This window comes from Peromyscus leucopus, chromosome X, assembly GCF_004664715.2.
Source record: "Peromyscus leucopus breed LL Stock chromosome X, UCI_PerLeu_2.1, whole genome shotgun sequence".
NCBI classification, from domain to species: domain Eukaryota; kingdom Metazoa; phylum Chordata; class Mammalia; order Rodentia; family Cricetidae; genus Peromyscus; species Peromyscus leucopus.
In genome coordinates, this window is record NC_051083.1 from 23,022,114 (window position 1) to 23,041,235 (window position 19,122).

At 41.5% G+C, this 19,122-nt stretch overlaps 1 protein-coding gene and 1 pseudogene across 1 annotated transcript; one reads left to right on the forward strand and one right to left on the reverse strand.

Annotated features, from left to right (window-relative positions):
• Positions 1–529: 529 nt before the first annotated feature.
• Positions 530–3,458, reverse strand: LOC114688291 (annotated as a pseudogene).
• Positions 3,459–9,518: 6,060 nt separating this feature from the next.
• LOC114688292 (RE1-silencing transcription factor-like) lies at positions 9,519–17,426 on the forward strand. The gene is given in 3 exon segments (XM_028862908.1): positions 9,519–9,600; positions 13,118–13,311; positions 15,642–17,426. Coding segments are annotated over 3 exon segments (2,061 nt in total).
• Positions 17,427–19,122: the final 1,696 nt, after the last annotated feature.

The following is a 19,122-nucleotide window of genomic DNA, read 5'->3' on the forward strand; positions in this document are numbered from 1 at the left end:
TTTTGTGTGTTTCAGCTTCCTTATAAAATGATTTCACCTGGTATTTATCGTGTTTATTTTTGTAACATATATTACTATTTTTTTTTTTTTTTTTTTTTTTTTTTTTTTGGTTTTTCGAGACAGGGTTTCTCTGCGTAGCTTTGCGCCTTTCCTGGAGCTCACTTGGTAGCCCAGGCTGGCCTCGAACTCACAGAGATCCTCCTGGCTCTGCCTCCCGAGTGCTGGGATTAAAGGCGTGCGCCACCAACGCCCGGCGTAACATATATTTCATGAGTGCTTTTACCTGCTACTGCTCATTGGCAATATCTGAAAACATGATCATGACCTTCAGAGTTTAGGATGTGAAAACATTTAAAGTAAGGAACACAGATAGAGGAGGAATTAATTTAGACAGACCCAGAGGCCCAAGTTGGTGCTTTATTTAGAACAAGTTGATGATTATACAACTTTTGGCTGAGAAGAGGAAATTTCTTCAAGGAGCATTCTGACTGATGTTGCAAACGCAGGAGCCCTTGCTTCAGACCTCTTGTTAGGTAAATTTGAAAGCACGCTTGGACTTCATATAACTTTGTAGTTTCAAAGAGCTTATCTCACAGAGAAACATTGTCACTCCAAAGAGTGACATGGTGTCTGTTAGGACCCCTAATGGGAACACAAAAGTATAATGTTTGCTTATCAAGGCTCCCTTTTTCACAGGGAAGTCTGGTGGAAAGTCAAGAGTGGTTTGGCCATAACGCTCTATGAAGTGGTTCCAGCTCATGGAAACAAATGTGAACAGGCTGCTAACACACAAAACTAAGGCAGAGACCTTGTAGCAAGATATCTGCATCTCAACAAATGGGTCTTTCATGAAACTTATCTTAATGGCCATTGCACTGAAAACCAGAACTACAGGCTTCATCAAAATGGCCCATATTATCATGGTCTGTGCATACTAAAATTCAGGTGAAATGGTCCAGGTGGAATTGATAGGAGTGTGCACCAGCATCTTGATTACAGTCCCTGAGACATTAATCTCTTGAGGGTAATAAGCCTCCCAGAGTCCAAAAGACACAAATTTTACAACCTTATTGTTGAATTTCCACAGGCACCAGGATTGACAATTTGCAATGACTATTTCAAACACCAAAGCTGACAGGCTGCAAAGGAGGCCACTCAGCTTGAAGATGCATTTCTTTCCATTGGTAAATCTGAAGATGAGATTGAATAAATATATAGTCAAGCCAGGAACACAAGGGAGGGTGGGAAATCTAAATGAGTCATGATTTACAGAGCACCAAGCTCTTATACTTTATCAGTGCTGTCTCAATATTGTTTTTGAGTAGTCTATCCATGTATTAGGGTTCAATATACCTAATATTGAAGAGTATTGGTAAGAGTGTAAGAAGCCCTCAACTCCATAACTACAGCAGATGTTTTCTCTACATATGTGAAGCATGTATATTTGTATGTATGTATACACACACAAACACACACATGAATACATACAGAAATGTGAATGTAAAATTATAACTGAAAAAGTTACTCTAAGCCCATCAGACTAGCAATGTATAATATCTTATATGTACATTTTTCTGAAATGTGCAGATTTTTAAAAAGCTATACTAATTTCATATTAAAGCCTCAGTAAGAATTACTTTCAAAATATATAAATATCTGGGCTAAGAATATTCCTCAGTGAAATAGTGAATGCTTAACATTTGAGAGATGCTATATCCATTCCTTAGTGCCAAAAGTCCAAAATCTACATGTAAAACATGAAGACTCCTGGCTATTTCCATCATTTATTCACAACTTACTCAAATGTAGATTTTCAGGTAACCAACTTCATTTGATTGTTGCATATCCTGACTATCTGTGTCAACCACCATCTTCTTTAACAATAACAACAACAAAACTATTTGTCCACATTTACTATATGCACCGTCTTATTTAAATCACTTCTTAGTTCAAATACCTGGATGTAGTGTTAATGCTCATGAAAAACCATGTCCTGGGGGAATGTCAAAATGTACTTGAGAAGAAAGGAAGCAAAATTTTGTAGCCACCAAGTCTGTGGATACTGTCATTTCCATCCCAAATACCAACTTGTACTACCAAGTGATACTAATAAAAGGCAGCATGGTATTGGCATAAAAACAGGGACATTGACCCTCAGAATCAAATGGAAAACCCAGACAGAAATTCACAGAAACATGTTTCCTTGATCTTTCACAATAGGCCAAAAACATACATTGCAGAAAACACAGTATTTTTAACCAATGTTGTTGGAAATACAGGACTGCTAAGTGTGGAATAGTGCAAATAGTTATATACATGGTTTTACCCTGCACAAAACTCAACTTCAAATGGAGCAAAGTCTTCAACATAAGACCAGATATTATGAACCTAATAGAAGAGACAGTGGAGAACAGGTTTGAACTTATGGGCAGAGGAAGGGAATTTCTGAGTAGAACAGTGTTAGCACAGAAACTAAGACAAATAGTTTTTATTTTTTTTTTTAACAAAATCTGCTTTTTATTTTTATTTTTTTCCTTTTATTTTATTTTACAATACCATTCAGTTCTACATATCAGCCACGGATTCCCTTGTTCTCCCCCTTCCTGTCCCCCTCCCCTTCCCCCAGCCCACCCCCCATTCCCACCTCCTCCAGGGCAAAGCCTCCCCCAAGGACTGAGATCGACCTGATAGACTCAGTCCAGGCAGGTCCAGTCCTCTTCTCCCATATTGAGCCAAGAGTCCCTGCATAAGTCCCAGGTTTCAAACAGCCAACTCATTTGCCGGTTGTGGTGGCACGCACCGGTAGATTTGCTGAAGGAGGCAGAGGCAGGAGGATCTTGAGTTCGAGGCCAGCCTGGAAGACCAACAGTTTTTAAACGGGACATCATGAAACTGAAAATATTCTGTAAAGGAAAAACACCATCTTTCGGGGAAAGTGACTCCCTAAAGAATGTGAAAAACATTACTCTTCTGTCATATGGCAGCATTAGCGGGAGAAGGAATCCTTCCCCTCACCCATCAATGTCTGAGGAAGATGGGAGAGCTGGCCCCAAGGGCATGTGAGCAGGAGAGCTACTCCTGTCCCCCACCAGCCGCAACAGTCGGGAGAGCAGGTCCTCACCTCGCCTGGGCAGAACAATAGAGCTATTCCTGTTGGAAGAGGTATGGGTGAACCAGCCCCAAAGTTAGCATAAGAGAGCTGTCCCCATTCCACATCTGTCATGTGGCAGTATGGGCTGGAGAGAGATGTCCTCCCTCTATCCATCAAGACCTGAGGCAGGTGGGAGAGCTGACCCCAAAGTCATAGAGCAGAAGAGCTGACTCTGTCCACCACCAGCTGCAATACTCAGTAGGGCAGGCCTTGCGTCTTGCCTGGGCAGTGCAATAGAGCCAACCCTGTTGACAGAGGTATGAGTGAGGCAGCCCTCAAGTTGTGAGCATGAGAGGTCTGTCCCCATTACTCATCTGTTATGTGGCAGCGTGAGCAAAGAAGAGATGCCTTCCCCATCCCCAACTGTAGATAGAGTTTTTCTTCAGAACCACTGGTCAGCTCTGTCCCCTGAGCCTTCTCCCAAATAATCACTCAGAGACTTATCATTAATTATAAGTGCTTGGCCAATACCTCAGGCTTATTACTAGCTAGTTATTACAGCTTAAATTAACCAATTTCTATTAATATATGTGCTGCCACAAGACTCGTTTACCTCATCTATGAACTTCCCATGTTGCTTTTTCTGGATTTGGCTTTTGAGGCCTCTGACTCCACTCTTCTTCCCTGAATTCTCTCTGCCCCCAAATTCCTGCCTAGCTATCAGCCAAATAGCTTTTTATTAACATTGAAAGCAACACATATAGACAGTGTAAAAGATTGTTCCACAGCATTTCTCCATGTTTGTCTAATTAAAAAGGAATGTTTTAACCTTAACATAGTAAAATTATATACAACAAAAACGGTTATCAATTAAGAATTACAGTTGCAATATCCAGTTCATTTGTATTTGGCAAAATTAGAGAAAATATTTTATTATCTCTCTTTTTAAAATTTATTTCATCAAGAAAAACATTTTAAAATTAAGTGTACATGCCAAAGATTCCCCTCTTCCCTCCTCCTGCTCCTGCAGTCTCCCCTTCCCAACCCACTCCATATTCCCTCCTACAAGAAGGTAAGGCCTCCCAAGGGGAGGTACACTCAGTAGAAGCAGGTCCAAGCCCCTCCCTGTGCCTCAAGGCCATGCAAGGTGTCACATCACAGAAATGGGCTCCAAAAAGGCCTGCTCATGCACCAGGGACGGATTCTGGTCCTACTGCCAGGGGGCTCCTTAAGCAGATCATGTCACGCAACTGTCTCACGATGCAGAGGGCCCAGTCCAGTCCCATGCAGGCTCCACAGTTGTTGATCCAAAATTCCTGAGTTCCCACCAGCTTGGTTTGGCTGTGACTTTACAGTTGTCTGCACAATTTCAGATTGTGAAAACCAAATAAATTCTTTTCATCTTTTTGGAGGTGACCCTTTTGTACTTATGGTTTTTTTTGTCCTGCAGTCATCTTTGAATATATTGAGCATGACTTTGTAGGTGGTGTACTTGGAAGATAATGAGTAAGATTATTTCTTAATCAAATACTACTATTAGGATAAACTTTCTCATATAGCCACTTATTATTCCCATTATGTGTTCCTCAGTTGTAATGTTGACAATCTTTCAAATAAATTCTATTCATGAGCTACATAATGAGCATGTTCTTTATAGATTGGTGGTATTTTTCATTGTTCATAAAGACTTTTTAAATTTTTAATTAAATATTTATTTATTTATTGTAATATTTGTTGAAAATATATTTTGCACAACATGTTCTGATTAGAATTTCCTCGGTCATCCTCTCTCCCAGTTTGTGCCCACTTCCCTACCCACCAAAATCCAAACACTCACACACTTTCTTTCTCTTTTTCATTAAAAAACAAACAGGAAACTAAAAAACAAACAGGAAGAAAGAATAGGGAAAAAACAGAAAAAAAAGGAACCAAAGAGAAAGGAAAAGAATCACATGCAGATGGAATCACACACACATGGACACACAGAAATCACATAAAACACAAAATCAGAAACCATAATGTATAAGCAAAAGGGCTAAAATGCAAAAAAGAAAGAAAGAAACCCATGCCTTGACAAAGCTTTATAAGACAAAAAGACCTCTAATATAACCTTGAGTACATTTTTTCTTGGACATTTGCTGCTGGGAATGGGGCACCACTGAGTGTGGTTTGTGCACCCAGTGAGACTCCACTGGTGAAAACTAGTTTTTCCTTTGTGAGTGCTTGTCAATTGGAGAGAGCTTCTGGATTAAGGGTAAGGGGCTTGTGTCTAATTTCCCTTTCACCACTGGGAGCCCATCTTGCTTTGACTGTAACAGGGCCCCAGACTTTATAAAAAAAATTCCTGGCCTCCTAGAGATTACTTGGTTTCCCCTACAAATTGTTGTCCTCCACACTGTTGGGCTTCTGACCTGGCTGCCAGACAATGGGAACTAAGACCGGTGGGCCTTTGGAAATTCTGATGACATACCACAACCCAGTGCTACTTGAGACCACATGGTAAAGAAGAAATGAACAGCTCAAATCCACAGGTTGATGGAGGACACCAGAAGGAAAGATCATTCTCTCATAAACAATGGATAGGACTCTGGTAACTGATCTAAGATCCACAAAAGTTTTTTTTTTTTTTTTTTTTCTTCGAGACAGGGTTTCTCTGTGTAGCTTTGTGCCTTTCCTGGAGCTCACTTGGTAGCCCAGGCTGGCCTCGAACTCACAGAGATCCGCCTGCCTCTGCCTCCCGAGTGCTGGGATTAAAGGCGTGCGCCACCACTGCCTGGCATTTTTTTTTTTCTTTTTTGGTTTTTTGAGACAGGGTTTCTCTGTGTAGCTTTGCGCCTTTCCTGGAACTCACTTGGTAGCCCAGGCTGGCCTCGAACTCACAGAGATCCGCCTGCCTCTGCCTCCCAAGTGCTGGGATTAAAGGCGTGTGCCACCACCGCCCGCACAAAAGTTTTTGAGTTACTCGGACCAAAGTATGTTATACCTAGACTGAGCATCCTAGTGCTGAATGCCTCAGTCAGATGCCAGGTTTGTACTCAAGTGAATCCAAAACAAAGAACCCATACCCAGGAAGGGGTCAGTATGAGAGACTAACACCCTACCAAACTCTGGAAAAACTGGATTCACCTAGATCCAACTTGCTGAGTACTTGCTAGTTTCTATAGATAGCTATTCTGGATGGGTAAGAAGTGTTCTTCACTGTGACTAAAACTGTTCAAATAGTAACTAAAAAGATCCTCCATGGTCTCCTGATTTTGACCTCTTGCTAGCAATAGGGTCCAACAATGGCCTAGTTTTCATACAAAAAAAAAACCTCTCAATAGCTAATGCTTTAGACACAGTTTAAAAACATCATTGTGAATACAGACCTCAGAGCTCTTGCCACGCAAAGGAATAAGCAGGACATGAAAAGAAACTAATAAAGCTCTCATGAGAGTCCAGCGAGAGATGGATAGGTTTCATTCCTTTGCTATGCTTCAGTCTGCTGCACAACATAAGGGAGAGGTTTTTCCCCCTATTATATTATGTTTGGAAGTCATCCCACTTTAAGTGTCTGGCTGTACTGGAGAAAGTGAGGGTGTAGAAGTTTATATTTTGAGGTAGGAATGCAAAGTTTTCAACTCTACACATGCCCCAGCAGCTTGACCTCCTGTTTACCAGAAACAAGGGAATTTCCACTGCAAAAATTGGGGTTGTAAAACAGAAGCTTCCTGAAAAATTCCTTAAGAAATATTCTGGCCTTTGGAATGCAGGAAAAACCTGGGAAATCTGACTCTATGTCACAGGAAGGGAACCAGGCAATGGAGGTAACCATTTCCTGCCAAAAATCAGTCAGGATTGCTGGTAAAACTGTCAACATACTGACTGACAAAAATCACTGTGTCTGGGGCACAGTCCAAATTAAACTTAAATGACTTACAAATGACTGGGACTTGTCTAATATCCAAAACCTTTAAACTAGGTACTTTCCCTTATTCTGATGTCTGCTATTCTGCCTTGTGGTTTCATTCATCTGGATAACAATAATATTACTGAGCCCCTGAGATTAGTTGGTGTGCATGTCTCAATGGTTTGACTAAATATGCCTTTTCTGATACATTCTAAACTAAGTACACAGATTGATCAGGACCCAGAGGTATTAAAACAATGGTTATATTCCCTTACAGGAATGATCCTAGAAAATTAAAAAGGCTTAGACTTACTTCCCATGGGACAAAGAAAATTATGTCTGGCTTTAGGAATGAAAACATGTTGTTTCTATACTAATTAATTAGTAGTAATTAAAAAAAAATCTTGCTATGATTGAAAAAAAACAAAAAAGAAAAAGAAACAAAGATAAATCTATATAATTGATACCAGTCTCTGTCCCCTTAATCTCCCTGGCTAACTATTCTGCTATAAATACTAACTGGGACTTGAAATCTCATTTTGATTGGATTAAGATTGGTCTCCTGCATCTTAAACTATTTGTTCAATTATGTATGAGTTTAGTCAAATTAATGGTCCTTAGGATACCTCTTTAGGGCAGAATGAGTCCACAATTTGACTCATTCTCCAAGACCAGTGTGGAACATAACAGGACCCCAGATCTTAGTAGGCCTTGAGACCTTAGCACAACTGACTCCATAATGGAAGTGCTATTCAGGCTGTAAAACTCATCACATAGACAGTACCTCTTGACAAAAACGGAAACAATGATATAATCCATCAAAGTCTATGGTTCCGTGAAGTCCCTCAATGTTCTAACTTTGCTTTTTGCCCTCTATAGTTCTGCTTCTGGCTAAGGGTTCTTGATCACCAGAGTCAACCCAGAACATGATTCTTATACTTAAAATCTCACCCTGAGAAAGGCTTAGGGCTACATTAGGACTCCAAACACACAGTGTAACCCCTGGGTGGCCAATAAAAGACTTTCTATTGGCTTAAGTCCAAGTAGGTTTAAATCTGAGTGGTCTTCTTAGGTGAATATCCTACAACAATATCTATGCAGACTCTGTGCATGCTGTCATAGTTTCTCTGAGTTCATGTGTCCCAGTCCTGCTGTTTCTAGAATGCACTCTTTCCTTAGTGTAGTCTAGCCATACTAGTTCTCAAAATCTTTTTACCTCTTCTTCCTCAAAGGTCCCTGAGCCCTAAGAGGAGGGAATTATGGAGACATCCTATTTTGGACTGAGTGTTTCAAAGTTTCTCACTCTCTGTACATTGTCCAGTTCTGGGTCTCTGTATTTGTTCCCATAATTCTTAAGTTATAAGCTTCTCTGATGGTGGCTGTGTAAGACTCTGAACTATGAGTATAGCAGAATGTCATTACCACTAGTAGAACAGCAGTTTTCTACCCAGACCACGTCCTTTTTAGTCTCAGGTTCTTGGCTACCAAATTAGTGTCAAGCATGAGATCCATCTCATACATAGACCTTAAATCCAAGCAGATAGTTGATGGATACTTCTACAACTTTTGTACAGTGCTTGAAGCAGTGTATAAATGCAGGCAGATCACCATTGAAGTTTTAAGTTTTTGTAGCCTGTTGTTTATATTTCTCCTCCAATATTCTGTAGAGTACCCTATGAACACTACTCAGTAGGGATGAAGGCTCTAGGTGGGCATGAGCTTGACTTCTCTCTACTCAAAGTAATATGTAGGTGTTCTTCTCAACCCAAGGGCCTTACCTTCAGTTTGTAAAGAGCAACCAATAGAGTTGACAATAGCCTAGGGGTTTCCATGAGGCCCCTTGGACCAACAACTCAATTAGATGTAACCCATTCCTGGCACTGGATGTTCCATGGTGGTGAGAGTTGTCTAGTTGGGGCTTAGTCTCCTTTGTTATTTGGTGATTCCATTTGGATTTCTTTAATATATGTGTATACTGTAAGAAGCCCCTATTGTATTAGGTTTCCATTCAACTCTTCAAGTGACCCGTAGTTTTAGCTCTTCCTCCCCATGTTTCCTCTAATATCCCTAGTTTCCTTCTTCCTTTCCATTTAATCAGCTTCTTTGAAGTTGGTGTTCACCGCCATCTATCCATACCTATATATTCTACGTTCCCTTTCTTGGTTCTTTCCCTCAGCAAATCCTTTACTTTATATCTTGCCTTTGTGTGTATACATATTAGAATCTACTTATAAAATACTTAAAAGCTAATATCCACATATAAGCAAACACATACCATATTTGTCCTTTGAGGTTTAGATGACCTCACTGAGGATGTGTGGTGGCTCCTCTTTGTAGTCTACTTGATTACAGCTAGAATTGACTAAAACCCCAAACTGGACTCTTAAACCTGCTAGGTAATTTTTGCTTAATTGGATCATTTGAAGTGGGAAGATCCACTTCAGACCCAGACCTTTGAGAAAGGAAGACACACCTTTAATCTAGATATTTAAACTCTAATCAGGGATACACTTTCAACTGAAAGCCTATATAAAGAACATGGAGCTCTACAAACCAACCAGCCCCAGTGGCACCAAGGACAACCAGAGCCATACAACCATCATGCACTGGTTAGAAACAGGTAAGTCTCCAATCTCTGGAGTGGTCATCCCAGTTCTCTAGCCCATAGGCCCCATGGGCATATTCTGTGCCCCTCCTCCAAGCCAGTGCAGCCCCCAGAGACCAGGGAGTAGCCTCCTCCCACCCCCACCACTTCCCAACCATACCCTGCACCACCAGTGACCACCAGAGCCATATGCCCCCTCTTGGACCAATTGAGAAGAAGAACAACCATAGGAGCCAGAGGCCCTACTTGCACCAATTGGAAGAAGAGTGACCGGTAGCACCACCTGTTCAGATTAAGGGAAGAAATGGGTAGATGGCAGTGTAAGAACCAATTAAACAGCATAAAGAGCAATATGGTACCACCAGAACCTAGTGATCAAGACCTGAACATCCCAAAGCAGATGGTCCAGACAAAAATGACCTTAAAAACAACTTTATGAAGATGATAGAGGCCCTAAAAGATTAAATAAAAAACTACCTTAAAGAAATGGATGTAAAAACAAACAAAAAATTGGAGGAAATCAAGAAATCTCTTTAAAAAGTCAAGAAACCCAAGGGAAAAAAAAAACAATCAAACAGGTGAAGGAAACAGCTTGAGACTTGAAAATTGAAATAGAGGCAATAAAGAAAACATAAACTGAGGGAATTCAGGAAAAGGAAAAGTCTGAGTAAATGAGCAGAACCTATAGAAGCAAGTATAACCAAAAGAATAAAAGAGATGGAAAAGAGAATCTCAGGTGTTGAGGATATAATAGAGGAAATAGATTCATAGGTCAAGGGAAATGTTAAATCCCGCAAATGTTTAACACAAAACATCCAGGAAATCTGGGACACCATGTAAAGTCCAAACCTAAGAATAATAGGGATAGAAGAAGAAGAATTCCAGCTCAAAGGTACAGAAAATATACTCAACAAAATTATAGAAGAAAAATTTCCCAACCTAAAGGAAGGAGTGCCAATGAAGGTACAAGAAGCATACAGAATACCAAATAGACTGGACCACAAAAATTCCCCTCACCACACAATAGTCAGAACACTAAACATACAAAATATAGAAAGAATATTAACAGCAGAAAAGGGAAAAGGTCAAGTAACATATAAAGGTAGAACTATCAGTATTACACCTGACTTCTCAGTGGAAATTCTGACAGCTAAAAGGTCCTGGACAGATGTGCTGTAAACATCAAGAGACCATGGATGCCAGCCCAGACTACAATAACCAGAAGAGCTTTCAATCACCATAGATGGAGAAAACAAGATATTCCATGACAAAATCTGATTTCAGCATTACATATCAACAAATCCAGCCCTACAGAAAGCAATAGAAGGAAAACTCCAATCCAAGAAAGTTAGCTGCAGTCACCAAAACATAGGCAAAAGATAGTCTCACTCCAGCAAATCTCAAAGAAGGGAAACAAACACACACTACCACCAAAACAAACAGAAATTAACAATCACTGGTCATTAATGTCCCTTAATATCAATGGACTCAATTGACTTATAAAAGACACAGGCTAAGAGAATGGATACAAAAACAGGATTCATCCTTCTGCTGCATACAAGAAACACACCTCAACCTCAAAGACCAAAATTACCTCAGAGTAAAGGGTTGGGAAAAACTTTCCAATCAAATGGACCTAAGAAACAAGGTGGTTTAGCTATCCTAATAGCTAAAAAATAGACTTCAAACTAAAATCAATCAAAAGAGATGAAGAAGAGTATTTCATATTTATCACAGGGAAAATCCATCAAGATGAATTCTCAATTCTGAACATGTATTCCCCAAATACAAGGGCAACCATATTTGTAAAAGAAACATTACTAAAGCTTATATCACATATCAAACCCCACACACTAACAGTGAGAGACTTCAAAACACCACTTTCAACAACAGACAGGTCTGCCAGGCAGAAACTTAACAGAGAATTAGGGGAACTAACAGAAGTTATGACTCAAATGGACTTAATACATATCTACAGAATATTACACCCTAAGACAAAAGAATATACCTTCTTCTCAGCACCCCATGGAACCTTCTCCAAAATTGACCACATATTCGGTAACAAAACAAATCTCAACAGATACAAATAATTGGAATAACCCACTGTACCTTATTGGACCACCAGGTCTCAAAGTTAGATTTCAACAACAACAAAAATTATAGAAAGCTTACAAACTCTTGGAAACTGAACAATGTTCAACTGAATCACCCCTGGGTCAAGGAAGAAATAAAGTAATTAAAGACTTCCCAGAATTCAACAAAAATGAATGCACAACATATCCAAACTTATGGGACACTATGAAAGCTGTGCTAAGAGGAAAGTTCATAGCACTAAGTGCCTACATAAAGAAGTTGGAGAAATCACAGCACAACTGAAAGCTCTAGAACAAAAAGAAGCATACTCACCCAGTAGGAATTGACCCCAGGAAATAATCAAACTCAGGACAGAAATCAATGAAATAGGAACAAAGAGAACAACACAAATAATCAATGAAACAAAGAGTTGGTTTTTTGAGAAAATCAACAAGATAGACAAACCCTTATCCAAACTAACCAAAAAGCAGAGAGAGAATATCCAAATTCACAAAATCAGAATTGAAAAGGGGGACAACATAACAGACACTGAGGAAATCCAGAGAATCATTAGGTCATACTTTGAAAACTTGTACTCCACAAAATTGGAAAATGTAAAAGAAACGGACAATTTATTTTTTATAGGTATCACATGCCAAAATTAAATCAAGATCAGATAAACAATTTAAATAGACTTATAACTCCTAAGAAAATAGAAGGAATCATCAAAAGGCTCTCAATCAAAAAAAGCCCAGGGCCTGTGGTGGTATTGTGTTCCACGAAATATTGTGCATGCTAATAAACTTATCTGGGGTCAGAGACAGAACAGCCACAATATTAAACATAGACAATAGGCAGTGGTAGCACACGCCTTTAATCCTAGCATTCCAGAGGCAGAAATCCATGTGTTCAAGGATACAGCCAAGCATGGTGACTCACGCCTTTAATCCCAGAAAGCCAGCCTTTAATTGCAGGGAGTGGTGATAGAAAGCAGAAAGATATATAAGGTGTGGAGACCAGAAACTAGAAGCATTTGGCCTGGTTAAGCATTTGGCTGGTTAAGCTTTTAGGTTTTGAGCAGCACAGTTCAGCTGAGACCCATTCTGGATGAGGACTCAGAGGCCTCCAGTCTGAGGAAACAAGATCAGCTGAGAAGTTGGCCAGGTGAGGTTAGCTGTGGTTTGTTCTGTCTCTCTGACCTTCCAGTGTTCACCCCAAAACCTGGCTCAGGTTTGATTTTATTAATAAGAACTTTTAAGATTCCTGCTATGAGAGAGGAGAAAAGAAAGAACAGGAAGGCAGAAGGGGACTGCCTGCCAGCTGCTGCCAGGACAAGAAGCATGTGAAAATGCTGGTCTGAATGGCTGTGGGACTGGCAGGAGACAAAGATTTGTCCTGACTGTGGGCAAGGCAGGAAAACTCAAGCTACAAGCTTCCATGTACCATGGTTGCCAACTAGATAACTTGGATGGTACCTTGAATGACAGAAAAGCCAGAAAGCCTGGATTTCAGTACGGAGAATGTATTGGCTTCAATGAGGAAAATCAGGATAATGTACAAAAGTCCCAAGAAAGCCAGAGCGGTCAGATAAGAGAGATTCAAAATGGCGGAGACGGGCAGGCACAGGTAGGCCTGTGTCAGCGGCCCGCGGAGGTAGACGGGCCTGGCGGCGGTGGCCGACAGGGACATTCAGGCCCGGCGGCAGCCGCCAGAGACATTCAGGCCCAGCCGCGGCCCACAGAAGTAGACAGGCTACACGGCGGAGACAGGCGGATGCAGGTGGGTCCTCGGCAGCGACCCAGGGAGGTGGACCGGCCCGGTGGTGGCGGCCGACAGGGACATTCAGGCCCAGCGGCAGCCGACAGAGACATACAGGCCCGGTGGCAGTCCGCAGAGGCAGACAGACCCAGCGGCAGCTGACAAGGACATACAGGCCCGGCAGCAGAGACAAGCAGACGCAGGTGGGCCTGTGACAACAGGCCGCAGGGGTGGACAGGCCCAGGGATGGAGATGGGCAGACGCAGCTTGGAACGGGGATGCCCCTAGCCCCAACACCTGGGGAGGAGGCTATCTCCCTGGGTCGGAACCAGGGCGAGTCTGGGCACTCCGTCTGGGGACAACCCGGGGCACAACTGCTGATCCTGTGAAACCCAACAACTTGGAGGTGTTGGTGAGACTACCCTGCTCAGCTGAAACCCATCTGGGAGAGGATTCAGATGCCTACAGTTTAAAGTCTGAAGAAACAAGATCAGTTGAGGAGTTGACAAATGAACAAAACGTGACCTGGGAACACAGAAGAAGGTGCTACCCAGCCACTAAACCAGATCACCAGAATCATAAGTATATAATCCACCGACTGAAATAAGCTGTCCCTGAAGAAACAGTCCAATAGCACCAATTTAACCAAGAACTCCTACTAAACCAAGACTAAAAATTAGAACAAGAGAGGCACTCTCAGACACAGACACCAACTGCACCGCACAGAGGAAGAGATGAGTAGACGCCAGTGCAAAAATACAGGCAACAACATAAAGACCTATATGGCAACATCAGAACCTAGTGATTCTACACCTGCAAGACCTAAACATACCATGACAGAAGAAACAGAAGAAATTAACCCTAAAAATGACTGTAAGAAGATGATAGAGGCCCTTAAAGAAGAAATAAAACATTCCCGCAAAGAGGCAATAAAAACTTTCCTTAAAGAAGAAATGAAAAACTACCTTAAAGAGGAAATAAAAACTTTCCTTAAAGAGGAAATGAAAAACTCCATTAAAGAGGAAATAAAAAACTCCATTGAAGAAATGGAAGAAAAAAAACGAACAAAAAATGGGAAGAAATCAAATCAAACCAAGAAAAAGCAATTAAACAGATGAAAGAAACATTCCGAGATCTGAAAAATAAATTTGAGACAATAAAGAAAACACATGCTGAGGGAATGCTGGAAATAGAAATCCTGACTAAATGAACAGGAACTACAGAAACAAGCATAACCAACCGATTGCAAGAGATGGAACAGAGAATCTCTGACACTGAAGACACGATAGAGAAAATAGATTCGTCAGTCAAAGAAAACACTAAAGACAAAAAAGTCGTAACACAAAACGTCCAGGAAATTTGGGACACCATGAAAAGACCAAACCTAAGAATAATAGGGATAGAAGAAGGAGAAGAATACCAACTCCAAGGCACAGAAAATATATTCAACAAAAGCATAGAAGAAAACTTTCCTAACCTAAAGAAAGAAATACATATGAAGATACAAGAAGCTTACAGAACACCGAATAGGCTGGATCCAAAAAACAAGTCCCCTCGCCACATAATAATCAAAGCACTAAACACACAGAACAAAGAAAAAAATATTAAGAGCCACAAAGGAAAAAGACCAAATAACATATAAAGGCAAACCCATCAGAATAACACCAGACTACTCAATAGAGACTATGAAAGCTAGAAGATCACGGACAAATCTCATGCAGACACTAAGAGACCATGGATGCCAACCCAGATTATTATACCCAGCAAAACTCTCAATCACCATAGGCGGAGTAAACAAAATATTCCAGGATAAAACCAGATTTAATCAATACCTGTCCACAAACCCAGCCCTACAGAAAGCACTAGAAGGGAAAATTCAACCCAAAGAAGCTAAACACATCCATGAAAACTCAGGCAATAGATAATCCCACACCAATATACACCAAAGAAGGACAACACAACACAACCACAGAAAATAACAGGAATTAACAATCACTGGTCATTAATATTCATCAATATCAATGGTCTCAACTCACCTATAAAAAGACACAGGCTAACAGAATGGATAAGAAAACAGGATCCATCCATCTGTTGCATACAAGAAACACAACTTAACTTCAAAGACAGACACTACCTCCGAATAAAGGGCTGGGAAAAGGCTTTCCAAGCAAATGGACCTAAGAAACAAGCTGGTGTAGCTATCCTAATATCTAGAGAAAAAGGATGTTTCAAAAGAGAAGAAGTCTTGTGGCAATGCCTCAGTGGTCCAGGTAACTACCAGAACTCGGAAATCTGCGACGGAGACTAAGGCAGCAGAGACGAAACACATAGATGTACATACAGGAAATAATAAAGAAAAAGTCAGTAAAGCCAAGAAGAAGAAAAGAAAGGTAAATGCTGAAGCCCATCCGTCAGATGAGCCTGTGAACGAGGAACCAGTGACAAAAAAGAAAAAAAAAAAGATGGAAAGCAAATCCAAAAATAGTACCGAGGTGCCAAAGGATGACAGCAAGACGGAGGAGACTAGGGGGGACAATAAAAAGCAAAATACTTCCATTAAAAAAGGTGCAAAGAAGAAACCTCAAAAAGGTAAATCAAGTAAGAAAGGCAGCAGACCTGCTCAGAAGATGCAGAAGGAGACAGCTCCGGCAGAGCCTCCTTCCATGGAGCTGGCTCAGGAGGAGGTCTCTTCCCGTCTTGCACTCACTCAGGTGGTGGTCACCCCTACAGGCTCTACTCAGCCCGGGCTTCCTTCTCCCATGGATATTGCTCAGACTGGGCCTGCTCAGATGGAGTTGCCTTCTCCCCTGGGACCTCCTCAGAGAGAGCCACCTCCTCCCCTGGAGCCTGCTCAGAGGGAGCTGCCTTCTCCCCTGGAGCTTCCTCAGAGGGAGCTGCCCCATCCCAGGGAGCCTCCAAAGATGGAGCAGCCTCTTCCCATGGAGCTTACTCAGATGGAACAGCCTCCTCCCATGGAGCCTGATCAGAGGGAGCCGCCTCCTCCCATGGAGCCTGATTAGATGGGGCCGCCTCCTCCCATGGAGTCTCAGCGGGGACATTGTCAGAAGAGGCTGCTTTGTCCTTTGGACCATGCTCAGGTGGAGGTTGCTCAGACAGGGCCTCCTCACATGGGATCTGTTCAGAAGGAGCCTCCTGCTGTCATGGAGCCACCTCTTCAAGTGAAACCAGTCACCAAAAGGTCTTCTCCCCGAAAAGAGAGTACCAAGGAGAAGTCGGGCATGTGGAGTGACGTGGTGCGGCAGGAGCAAGTCCTTATTGAAGTTGGCTTAGTACCTGTTAGAGATAGCCAGCTTCTGAAGGGAAGCAGGCGCACACAGGATCTTCCAAAGGGAAACTCAAGAAGAGACGAGACACCCAAGGACCAAGAAATTGGCTCTGATGGGGAAGGAAATAAAATGGCCCCTATCAAGAAAGTGGGAACAGAGGAAGCTGGCAAGAGTCTAGCTATGCTTGCTGCTCCCAAGGAATCTACCAGTGTCTTATCCTCGGAACAAAACTCAAATGGGTCAGGTGGTGAAACGTTACATGCTAAGTGTCAGACTGGTTCAGCTGGGCTTTGTGAAATGGAAGTGGACACTGAGCAGAACCCAGACAGTGTCCCTGTGAAAGCCTCAGCACCCGAACCTGCGTCACCATTGCCTCCGGTCCCATCACCAACCGTAATGGCCTCGTCTCCTATCACTTTGGCTGAAAACGAGTCACCAGACATTGATGAAGATGAAGGCATCCACAGCCATGATGGAAGTGACCTGAGTGATAATATGTCCGAGGGAAGTGATGATTCTGGGCTGCATGGGGCTCGGCCAGTGCCACAAGAAGCAAGTTCAAAAAGTGGGAAGGAGGGGTTGGCAGTTAAAATAACCGAGGGAGAGTTTGTTTGTATTTTCTGTGATGGGTCTTTCAGAAAGGAAAAGGATTACAGCAAGCACCTCAATTGCCATCTGGTTAATGTATACTTCCTTGAAAAAGCAGCTGAGGGGCAGGAGTAGTGAGCCGGTCGGTGGAGGGCGGCTCGTCACAGTTTGTAAGTGATGCCTCACTTTTAGTTTAAGGCAGTGGACACACACAAGCTCGCTTTAATTAGTGTGCTGATTTTTAAGTGACATTATTTCCTTAGGACTGTATGTGTTACCTAGTGACTTGCAAAAACCTTAGCAAATTCTAGGGAGTTAATGTTAGAAAACAGATACTTAATCTGTTAGCTTGTGCAGTGCAGTGAAGAAAGGCGGGATGGTAGGTGACATTCTCCCGGGTGTCTACCTGTGTGGAACCGGTCGGGTGTTCTGCCCTTTTCACTTCACTTGATATTTTTAGTTCCTTGTTTAGGCTGATAAAAATTGGCGTAGCAAATTACTTGAAGAATTTGCTTGCTTTATATAAGTAAAGTTAGCACTTTAAGGTTTCTTTAGAGATGAGAAAGACATTTAAATTGAAGAAAAATTCTTTCAACAGTGGACATTGTATCTGTCCAGGTAATTGCTTCCTGACTTATGGTCGATATATTTGTGCTTCTATGTTAATCATTATGAAAAGTGATTTTTGGTGGGTTTTTAATTTTTTTTTTATTTTGGTGCTTTACTGGCTTAAGATGTTGCACATGGTTTTTTGTTTTTCTTTTTTAATCTATGCAGTTAATTCCCCCCCTAGATATAGCATTGTGTTTAATAGTAACACTTTATACATATATGCATGTTTTTTTTCTTTTTGGGGGCTACTTTTAGGCTTGTTTGCAAAAGGGCCATTTTTCTTTGCTGCAGTTGTCTTTTTTGCAGAACAATAGTGTGTGCAAGTTTATGAGCAATGGAACATGCAGGTTCAATCCATTGTTTTTATTTTTTTAATCTTAACCTCTTGATCTATGCCAGAAGCAGTTTCATGTAAGTTATTTTGATGGTGAGCATATGTGTAATTCTACAGCTCTCCGGGTCTGGTTTTTGCAGTAAGCAACTAGATCCCATATTGAACACAGTTTAATCTCAGTATCAGCCATTAGAGTTTTTTTACTTTGCTGTTTCTAGCTTATTTCTTACAGAGTGAGAAGTCATTCTTTGAAGAGTTTCTTTTTTCAATAGATGGTTGATGTTGGGATGGTTACTCAAGTCAAGTGATGAGTGATGAACTCCAAGTCATCCTTGGAAATAGCAAATCTGTAGCCCAACATAATTATCCTTTAAACTAGAGAATATCACTTGTGAGAAAATCATCATGGCCACATGGCTGATCTAGAGTGGAGTGCTGAGTTCTGGCAAACAGCTGCATCTTTCTTCCAGTGAGTACCTGAACAGGGCTGATATGAATTATGTACAGTCCAGATTTTAAGAATCATACTTTCTCAGGGATCTCCACAAACTAGTGGGTGTCCTCGCTGCCCCTGTGAGACAGCCTCTGTACGGGAGAGGCCTCACGTGACTTTGTCCCTGGTGTTCCTCTGGGGACACCTGTGTGAGAAACTGCATGCTCCAGAACCAGCTCTCGTGTCCTTTGGCCAATGCTGGAGTGTGAAATAGTCCAACGTGGGATTTTTCTTACTAGTAGTAAACAAAGGATGATCCCAATCGGGAATCATGACATTTTTTTTTTTTTTTGATGATAGTCATGTTCTGTTTTGAAATAACCTCTGTGCGTTTCATTTATTTTCTTTTACCTGGCGATCTCTGAGCAGGCTTCAGATTTTGACAGTTGATG